This window comes from Magnolia sinica, chromosome 17 (genome assembly GCF_029962835.1).
Source record: "Magnolia sinica isolate HGM2019 chromosome 17, MsV1, whole genome shotgun sequence".
Taxonomy (NCBI): Eukaryota; Viridiplantae; Streptophyta; class Magnoliopsida; order Magnoliales; family Magnoliaceae; genus Magnolia; species Magnolia sinica.
Genome location: NC_080589.1, coordinates 8,518,057 through 8,528,934, shown reverse-complemented (window position 1 = coordinate 8,528,934; position 10,878 = coordinate 8,518,057). Strand labels below are relative to the sequence as shown.

The window sequence follows — 10,878 nt, the reverse complement described above, 5'->3', positions numbered from 1 at the left end:
TCATAGCATGAGGCCCTTAATTTGTAGTCCTTATTTTATCTTTCCACAATTCATTCATAACATTTAGTTAGATCGTAAAAAAGATGGTTCAATTTTGAATGGAAGGCTACATGACTTTCTTACTATGTGCTAATTGATTTCGCTGGCCATCTTACCATAAAATTTGGTTCACACTATGTGATGAGCAGATAGTTGGTTCACGATTGTCTCATCGCATGCTTGGTAGACTAAGCTGCCATTTCTTTAGCCATCTCGTCGCAAACTCCAACATTTTATATTCATTTAAGCGTAAGTTTGTAACTTTTCTTAAATTGATTTACATCATATGATTGACACACGGCATCCGCCGGACCACCTGATCTAGGCATGTTGAGCCAGCAATACATAATATTCCCCATCTGCCAGTAGAAATTTGTACATTATTTAATGTGTAGAAGTGACACGTGGTAATATTTCATTGGTGTACCTAAGTGGGCGACAAACAGGTGTAAACAGTATGGGCATGATTTTTGTTAGGCTCGTAACTAAACAACTGGAGTATGCGATGAGAGGCTCCGATACGGCACACGTGCACACTTGCTCACGTGTGAAGCGTGTAGACATACAGAGCGTACTCGAGCGAGTAGACACCAGGTCTCGGAAGCCGGAATCAGCGAATATGAGCAGTTCGTGCTTTCATCCCAGCATTCGCGCGCGTGTGCCGGACCTTCCATCTGGCAAAAAACTTCGCCCCGAGGCCCGCCCTCCTCAGCACCTCCGCCTATCCTGCGCCGTAGGTGTACGGCGCATCCCCTTGCAGCATCGAGCGGAGAAGAAGGTCCGTCCAATGGCAGCAGCAGCGACACCATTCTCAAGTGATAGCTCCATCGAAATGCGCGAAGAATCCGACTTTCAAGTGCTTCTCTCTCCAGACGGATATATCTCTGTCTGCGGTTTCGGTTCTCTTCTCTCAGGTACTAGAAAGGAAGGAGAAAAAGATATCAGTCGGGTCGCGTTTGGATGCTTAAATTGGATTTGAATTGCGATAATTTCTAATTCGATAGTGTGTGAATTACCAAAGTAGACGATCCCTCGGATCTGAAATTACATAATTAGGGTTTTTCGGTTGTCTTTTATGTATTGAAATGTTGTAATCTCCGTTTACTGATTTATTTCTATCATGACTTGAATGGATTGTGATTCAGTTCAATTGAGCATCCAAACACGCTTCAAATTGTTATATACCTAGTTCAAATTGAACTCTGAAGGCTAATTCCATAATAACTTCGTGACATTGTTAGGGAAAAATCATGATTAGATCTCTTTCACTTTTTCTTTTCGATCCAGTTATGGTTAAAAGACTCGGTGACTCGGCCGACTCGTCTGGTCTTGAGTCGAGTCATGATTCGACCCAAACCAACAAAGTTACTTTTTACAAATAACATCTTGTTGTTGCATGGAAACATAAATGTCTGACTAATCCGGCTATTGGGGTGAATCGTCCAACTCGACTGAGTCGGGAGTTACTCACCAGGGGACTCGTTGTGGGCCTTGTGGCTAACCGGATTGGGTCGAAGACGTCCTACCGAGTCCGAGTGAAACCGGATGAGTCATATGGGACTTGATTCTTAAGACCATGGATCCGGTAATTTTAGGGTTGGGCCCCGCTTTTAGGTAAAACTAGGCCATTCATCTCGTATATCCTAACCTAGCTCTATACAGGCCATGATGTCACTGAGAGCATTGGGTTCACTTAGGTCTAAGAACTGGCTCATCTTAGTAAATTATGACATAACTGACCCAGGTTAAACGTCACTCGACTCATAGAGTCTCATCCCTGGCCAACCCAAGCCGTCCCTTGCAAAATTTGAGTGGCTACACATGCAAACCTCATCCTGAACATGCCTCACAAATACGTATCAGGGATCAAGCCGTGACTAGAGATGGGTGTGTCTTTGGCTTGTGCTCCCTCATCTCCTGCAATGGTGCTGAAGGTGGTTACACCTCCAAGTGCATCCTCATCCTACACATGCCCCTCAACTACGTATCGGGAATGGGAAATTCGTGCATGAATGGGAAACCAGCTTCTTAACAAAAAGTAATGACACCTCTAGCTCGTGATGCTCTACAAAAAATGTTACACAAGGGTGTAAACAAATATGAAGGCTATAATAACTCATTTCCAAGGGAATTAAAATCACAAAACATCAGTTGTTAACACCTCCTCCTATCACAAAGGAATTCATGGTCTTACCAGTCTCATTCTTATGTGCAAGCCTTAACTACTACACTAGAGGACTATATCACCATTGAGGAGGATGATTCAGAAGGATTCACATGTGCCAACCACATTCCCACTCTCATAAAACATATTAGACCCTCTCAAGTCCCATCTACTTGACATGGGCCTCTCTTGCATTTGGCTTTTCATCATGGAACAAACCAACATTTTCTAGTGGGAATTTGGTCGAGCACGGTCTACGCATCAGTGACATTTTATCTCAATGTGCTTGGATTTTTTATAGTCCATGTGATGCTTCACGAGACGTATGGTTGACAGGTTATCAATCCTAATAAGAAGAGAACCTTTGCCACTCTAGGGGCAACACCCAAGGCTCTTAATAATCTCACAATTCATAATCATTGATGCAGGACAATTAACCACTTGCTCTAAAAGCTCGAATTGATAGAGCGTGACGAATTAATCCCTTTATCTAGCTTAGGTCAGGCTCTCAGCCGAACCCCTCCCGTGGGCCCCACTTCAGATGGGTCTTGCCTTAATGAGCCACCCGCCTCACATGGGCCGCCTACCCCGAGTGTGCTCCCGCTTCACACATGCCACCCCACTTGAGCCTGTTGTGAAAATGCCCCTACATTAATCACCCCTGGTGAGTAGTTTCGAACACGAGACCTCCCGCTCTGATGCCACTTTTGACGTAGTATAGAAAATGGTATTCTTGCACCAATTATCAATTCCCTTAGCCTGAGCTAAGGCACACATGACAACTGCAAGTGGCATGGTCTCTTATTCTTCACAGTCACCCTGGTCATCGTCATCTTCCTCTCGCTCTCCAATCAAGAGGGCCTTAGTTCGCTCTTTCGTGGGATGCTCATGAACGAAATGGCCGAATCCTTGACAATTATAACACCACCTGGGTTCGCCTCCTTGCGAACTGCTACTGGTGACTCCTTTGCCCTTAACATTCTTAGGGTTGGATTGAGAACCGATAGGAGCCTTAGATTGACTCTCAAAGTTAGACTTAGCTCCCCGGGGAGTAGTCTTAACATTTAAAAGCCGAGAGTCAAATCATCTCCCAAGTTGCTGCTTGAGGTAGTACTCGAGGTCTTGTACCCACTTGGTACATTTGCTCCAAAGTGCCGATGTCACGAGAAAGAAGTTCTCGCTGAATGTCGAATCGGAGGCCCGTCCTAAATTTGGACAACGTGATCATCGGGTCCTCCTCAATGTCACATTGCATCATAAATTCTTCAAAATTTACAATTTAATCTGACACAGTCATGGATCCCTGGCGCAGGGACTGCCACTGGTCTAGGAGCCTCTGGCGGTAAGAGAGGGAGGTACTTTTCCTTAAGTATTTCTTTCATCTCTACCCAGTGTTTGAAACCATACCATGTTAGAACCGGTGTTTGAAATATCAGTATCGCATTACGTATTGTGCCTTTGGGATATAAATACGTATCGGTTATCGCACGGGATATATCATTTGTATTGGGTAATTTATCGCACTTTTTGGGAAACATGGGGAAACATTGGGAAAATGGTTGAATTTTTCAATGAAACTTCGGGGATTGTTAAAAAAGACCTTAATACATGCTTTTAAATGATAACATCTCAGAAAAGAAGTGCACATAATAGGTTTCCTTTGTATAGGGTCCTAAGCTATGTGTTGTTTGATTGAACTAATGGAACTATATTTAAATTGAATGCATAACATTTAGAGTGTATGTGATAATCATTTCATCAAACACTCTTAAATACTTTGAAATTAGTCTCACAGCTGGTTGAAGGGAAGTTTCAAATTTTTTAAAATTATTTTTTAATTAAAAAATGATTTTTATTTTTCAAAAATTGACAAGGACTTGACAAATCAGTAGATTAACCCTCATATATACTTGATTTCATGTTTAGAGTGCAACATTGCAAGCAATTTGGGAGAAATTGGGAAAATTTTGAATATTCCCTAATTTTCCCCAAATTGGATCATCGACAGTCAAATTTCAAAATTAGAGTGTATGTGATGACCATTTCATCACATACTCCTAAATACTTTGAAATTAGTCTCAATTGAGAGCTGGTTGAAGGAAAATTTCAAAAAAAACATGGTGAACATGAAGAACCAATGGATATCAAAATCAAAGCTCCAACTCCATGAATTTTCCTGTAAAACATGAAGAACCAATGGATTTGTAACCATTCAACATTGATTTAACATAATTTCAACAGCAACAAAAAAAAAAGAGATCAGAAATTGAAAATGCTCACAGAATCGAACATGTGGGATATATCGGCACTACCTGTGCATTTCGTATCGCACGGGTGGAATACAAGATATATCATGGGATATATCGGCCGATATCGTTGATATATAAATCATTGGTTAGAACAAGTCCAATTGAATTGGAGTGATCAAGGTGAGTTTTATTGGTTTCAGTCTCTTGGCGAGTCACTCGCATCTTAGTTCTTACAATGCACCCATGTATCATCCATGGTTTTAGATTCTCCTTCTATAAATGACACAAATTGGTAGAACATTTTGTGCTTATACTGTTATCTCTTTTGTGAACCCATGCATTTCCTATCTTTCTCTTCACATGCCAGAAAGAAGCGCAAGGAGTACATTTCCTGACCTCATAAACTTCAGGATGGGGAAATTACATGGATTTCGACGAATCTTCTGCCATGTTGCTCCAATTTTCTTTGATCGTGGGATAGCAAAAGAAGAAACTGGGGTTGGAACTAAAAACTCTTCTTCTTCTTCTTTTCCTGAAGATTAACTAAAAACTCTTCAGCTTGTTGTGGATGAGAAATTGTATGATCCATGCACCGAGGCTTTGCACAGTATATGCAGTTTTCAGTTTTGAAAACTGGGGCCCATGGTTCAGTAATCTAGAGTCACTTTAGAAGAGAAATACACCAACAATCTACTTTCAACTGAAAATACTCCCAAGGTTGGTGGCTAGCATTTTCCAATGTAAGGGGTTTTTTGGGGCATCTGTCCATGGTGGGGTTCAAGAGACCAATGGTTTGGATCGGCCCATTGACTTAACTTGTTCTAATAGAAAACCTGCATATATTGTTCAAAGCCTCGGGTCCCATATCATGAATTCCTCAACGTGGTACACATTTTTCCTTTTTAATTAATTAATTTTTTATGTAATGGTGTTTGAATTTTGTAGAGCTCGGGAAGAAAATATAAATGACTAAAGGATATGTGCAAATATTTCAGGAGATTTCGAGCCTGAGCGTAGAGCCCTGTCAACGGGAAACTCTTGTCATTACTGTGTTTGACATAAAAATATCGGAGGTAATGCTGCGTAACATGGATAATGTTGTTGTCCCCTCATACAAGGATTTTTGAAAGCCGTGTTTGGATGCACAGGTGAATTGAATTTCAAACTTCCAGTTCAATCAAGAGGATGTTATGAAATGATGCTTCTTAAAATTTGTAATGAGAAGTAGCCCTCAAATTGTGGTTATACTCCTTTGAAGCTCAACCTGAAAGTGAGTTGATTGCCATTTGGAACACAGTCACTTGATATGAATGCTAAGGAAGCTGCAGTTTGGTTACTTCCATTATACAAAATTAATCATTATCATCTAAGCCTTCCCAACTAATTGGGATCGGCTACACGAATCCTTTTACGCCATTCCACTCTATTAAGGGGCATAATTTCAATTACACCATAGGTCATCGAGTCTTTTCTTACTACCTTCATCAAGGTCTCACATCCTTTTGGGTCTTCCCTTTGCCCTTTTAGAGCCTTCAACTTGTACCAACTCACTCCTAACTGGTGTAGTTCTTGGTCTCCGTTGCACATGACCAAACCATCCAAGCCTACTTTCCCTCATCTTATTACCTCTTGGTGCTACTCCTAAATTCGCTCAAATGCATTTATTTCTAATTCTATCCGTCTTGCCACTCATCCTCCTCAACATCCTTATTTCGGCCACACTCATCCTATGAACATTCTGTCACATAGAACATGTCCGATGATCACATAAAACTCCAGAGGCGCATCTCCATTTCTTCCTCTCCGCTTGAACTCTAGGGGCAACATCCTTCTAAATCTCTCCACTCTCATGAATTGTCAACCCAAGAGATCAAAGTAGTCATTTTGGGAAACTTCTTGGTTGTAATTCATAATTGCAAAATTTAATTCAGTTGTGCATCACACCCTTAATGATAATAATGATATATCTAATTTTCTTTTAGAGCTTTGCTAAGCCCACATGCGTTTACAAGTCCACTAATGCTCATGCAACCACATATGCCAGCGTGGTAGACAAGTAAAATATTAAAGCCATCCGTTTGGTGGACCTCACTGCGTAGATGTTACTGCCCAACAATAAAGGCAATCCACTCAGAAAGTGTGCCATGATATTAGAAATAAGTGGATGGTTTAGAAATTTTTGGACGATTTTTTCACCACCGTACATTCGTTCAGTTAATTCTGGTCCACCTGACTAGTGGACAACCTAATTCTTGTTATTGGAAATCTACATAATAATGGTCCTGTTCTGATCGATGTCTTGGATATTGCACCTCTCTGCCATGCTGGCATATGTGGTGGCGTGTCCATTAGCTGACTTGTACACAAATGCGGGATTAGCAAAGCTCTTTCTTTTATTCAAGGATCTTAAACTTCTTAGGAGTTACTCAAGAACCCTCTTTGCGTAACTGGACATGAGATCTAATAGCAAAGCAATCCTTCTCAAGGTCTATCCTATTCATGCGAAGCTCTTACTCTACAGGTTCCATCTTTTATTGAAAGGGAGCATGAATTTCGTTTCTTAGCTGTAAGAATCTAATTGATCCTTTTATCTACTTGGTTTCAGGCTTGTTGATTAGTTTAGAGTTCTAGGGTTAATTCATTCGTTCTTACAGGTTGTGCCTGAAGAAATGAATGGGGAACCTTTTACTCGCCCGGCTGTAAGTATGGGCCGCTTATTTTGAAAAAAAAAACTAATTTTGTTGAGCCAGTGCTGCCTGTACATTTGCTAGGATAAGCAGATAACAGATTGCTCATTGCGGTCATTCCTGCAGGTGCTTTGCGCTCGTTATAGCGATGAGGAATACTTTCATGTTAGATGCAAAGGTAATCACCAACAAGCTTTGCTAAGTGCTCGCGTGTGTGCAATAAGGCTTGTGCACACACCACACGTGCTAATATGGCATATGGGTGTGAGATCTAGTCCATCATCAGGTTGTTTTGACTTTATACATGTTTCCCCTAAAGTAAAATCTGGTCCAATCAGCACGCGGGCCCCTATATTTGAAAGCAGTGGATGGATTAACTTCAGCCAAGTTTTTCTGAGCCGGCCCACCTGACCAGTGGATCAATTTGATTCTTGGGCTAGGGTATCAACGTAGTGGTGCCATTCTTATGGATGAATTGGATCTTGGACCTATTGTGCCATGCTGGCACATGTGTTGTGTGTACATGAGCTTTTTTGCACGAGTAGTTAACTGCAACCTTCATGGAATGATTCAACATATCACTTTCCAAATGACAATAGTCTTTTACAATTAATGTATCCCTACTAGTAGTATACAGCTGCAACTTCACTGGAAAAAAAAATCTTTTTAGCTATATTCCAAATCTTTCTTTTGAATTATAGTAATCATGAACAGAATGCATAGGTCCTTTGTGAGTGAGCCATGGACTTTTTAAAAATGTTTTCTTTTCTTTCTTTTTTTCTTCGAAGAAAATTTTCATTCTTCAACCTTACCACAAAATTAAATATATACTCCCAAATCGAAGAATCCCAGACCAAACAACTTGAGAAAAGGAGCAGTGGATGAACAAATGATCCACTGATTCTTCGGCACTCAAACAAAACGGACAGACCTTAGGAAGGATGAAGGTGGCTCTTTCCATTGTTTTTTGGAATTCTTGTTCATCATTACGCTCACTACATTTTAGTCTACTCCATCATATCAATTTTTGTTTCTTGCAACTTTCTTTTCTGCAGGAAGCAAAGAGATCTTTTTTCAGCGCTATGGACGCCTTAACATCCAGAAAATATGGCGGGATGATATCTTACCATGCCGTGTTTATCTTAGGCATTGGTAATTATTACTCACTTTCCCTGTCTATCTTCATTATTTATACCTAACACTCTTGCAGGTAAGGGATATGTATTATTTGTGAATATGATAGTGAATTGAAAAAAAAAAGGGCTCTATTTAGGGCTGTAAATGGTTTGACTCGACCAATGACCCGGTGGACCTGATTCAATAAGGATCCAAGTTTGCACCGACAATCAGGTTCAGTAAGGTCTGATCCAGGTCCAAATCATGGGGACCCTATTCTTTCTTGGGTCAAATCTGGGTCCTGATCAGTCCTCCATGTTGGACCCTGGCCATATCTAAATCATCATCACTACATGAATCCTGTTACGTCATTCCATTCTATCAAGGGTCATCAAATCTTTTCTTACGTCCTCCATCATGTCCTTTTGGGTTTTCCCTTGCTCTTTGAAAGCCCTCAACTTCTACTCACTCCTAGCCGGCCCAGTTCTTGGTCTCCACTGCACATGACAAAACCATCCACGTCTACTTTCCCTTATCTTATTACCTATTGGTGCTACTCCTAAGCTCCCTCCGATGCATTAATTTCTAATTCTATCCTTCCTCATCTTACCACTCATCAATCTCAACATCTTCATTTCAGCTACACTCATCTATTAGCACATTGTTCCTTAATTGTCCAATATTTTGTCCTATAACACATGGATGGTCTTATAGCTATCCTATAAAATTTTCCTTTCAATTTGAGTAGTACACGGCGATCACATAAAACTCTAGAGGCATATCTCCATTTCTTAATATGGACGAAATACGAGACTGCTAAGGGCCTGTTTGGTTTGGGTAAATTGTGGTAAAAGCACAATAATGAGCAGTTGCAACTGTTTGAAATATTGGCTGAATTTCATCTTGAATTTTGAGCAAAACTTAACCTCGTGAAATTTGTAACTTTGAGGGCCCCACCATGATGTACATGTTATATCTATGCCGTCCATTCATTTTCTCAGATTATTTTAGGCACAAGCCAAAAAATGAGGCAGATCCAAAGCTCAAATGGACCACACCATGGAAAAAAATGGGTTCAACGGTAGGCCTCATTATTCCCACTGCTTCCTTTGGTGTGGTCCACTTGAGATTTGGATCTGCCCCATTTTTGGGGTCATACCCTAAAATGATCTGGCAAAATGAATGGATGGTGTGGATAAAACACATACATCATGGTGGGGCCCACAGAGTTTTGCCAAGTAAACATGGTTAAGGACGTCACTGTCAAGTCTTGCTAGAGGAAATATGAAATTAAATAATTATTAATAATTTACCTTAATCTACCTGTAATTATGTGGAACCAAACAGGCCCTAAAAGAAAGAAAAGAATAAAGCTAGAAGCAAAAGGCTCTCTCTCTCTCTCTCACACACACACACAAAATGGTTGAAGAATTGTTACAAAAGCTTTTTCATGGCATGAATTTACACACACGCTGACAAAGGTTACTTACCATGTACTATTATTATTATTATTATTATTATTATTATTATTATTATTTTTCAGTGTGTTGGCTGCGAAGAATCTCGGAGAAGCAGCTTATGAAAACTTCTTAGATCATACATTCCTTGCCGATCGGAAAACAACAATCCGCCAATACTTGTATACAACTGGTTCTGGTATTATGGAAGAAGAGCCTCCAGAAGCACTCAAGAGCCGCTATGGAGGTTGACGACATGAACCGTCCAAGCGCATACCCACATTGAAATGATTATGTGCAGCCTGATGGACAGATGACGAATTTATTTTGATGGCTTAGATCATCTCATTTCAACTACAAGTCAAGTGGGCAATCTCCGCAGCTCATTTATATTACTATATGGGCCTGACTTGGTTAAGAAAGGAGAAAAAAGCGCGTCCCACCAGATGCCTACAATTTGGTTTGTTCTTTGATTACAAAGTTTAATAGGTTGAGATAGAAGAAAGACTCAAGCACTGTGTTTTATTAATTGCCTGAGGTACTTGCATGGATTGCTGACTGGTCCGAGTCGACTCGACTCAAGACCAGATGAATGGGCCTGAGTTGAAGGATTAGGCCTAGATGGGCTGATCCCGTGTTTCGTGGTCGTAGAGGGTTGAGGATGTCCTCCTACAGGCTCTTTTCCTCGTGTCAGCACCGATTCTTGCGTGAGAACCATTGTGGGGCTGAGTTGAAGGATAAGGCCGAGTGGGGACTCTTGTCATTTTATGGAATTTTTATAATTTTATTTTGCTACTGCAGTATGTGAATGTCCTTCAATGATGAATGATAGGATTAGGATGATTCCCACAAGGGTATTTCATGACACACATGAGCAAGATTTGAGCCGTTCATCAGGTGGACTGCATCTTGGACAAGCCATGGTTTGAAAATTAGAGTGGTTTAATCAGGGCACGTGTGTATAATAAAATGGTCAGTTAGAGAAAATGTAACCAGTGATCTATATTCAATGGGCAGATCCAGGGTGGGCCCCACCTGATGAATGGTTCACATTGTGGGAATCTTATTTATTGAACTGAATAGGGTTCAAAATGGGAAGTGATGAGTGGTCAGCATTTTTTAAAAGCTAAAAGCCATACATGTAGGGCTGGCTTTCCAGTGGATTG

At 40.7% G+C, this 10,878-nt stretch overlaps 1 protein-coding gene across 2 annotated transcripts; it reads left to right on the top strand.

The window, feature by feature from the left end:
- The first annotated feature begins 635 nt into the window (after positions 1-635).
- Positions 636-10,510, top strand: LOC131231024 (uncharacterized). 2 transcript variants are annotated; one of them, XR_009164167.1, is made up of 9 exons: positions 636-953; positions 4,820-4,950; positions 5,448-5,525; positions 6,974-7,018; positions 7,107-7,151; positions 7,266-7,317; positions 8,195-8,291; positions 9,799-10,201; positions 10,251-10,510. XR_009164167.1 is itself a non-coding variant. In XM_058227100.1 (8 exons), exons 1-8 carry the CDS (start codon positions 659-661, stop codon positions 9,962-9,964), a joined length of 909 nt encoding a protein of 302 aa, XP_058083083.1. In that variant the 5' UTR covers positions 636-658; the 3' UTR covers positions 9,965-10,510. The 2 variants fall into 2 exon arrangements, 1 of the variants encoding a protein (XP_058083083.1); XM_058227100.1 differs by having other exon boundaries at positions 9,799-10,510.
- Positions 10,511-10,878: the final 368 nt, after the last annotated feature.

Coding starts and splice junctions, on each gene's coding strand:
- LOC131231024 (XM_058227100.1), top strand. CDS start 659: ATGAGCAGTTCGTGCTTTCATCCCAGCATTCGCGCGCGTGTGCCGGAC. Junction 954..4,819: donor TTTCGGTTCTCTTCTCTCAG/GTACTAGAAAGG, acceptor TTCACATGCCAG/AAAGAAGCGCAAGGAGTACA. Junction 7,019..7,106: donor ATGAATTTCGTTTCTTAGCT/GTAAGAATCTAA, acceptor TCGTTCTTACAG/GTTGTGCCTGAAGAAATGAA.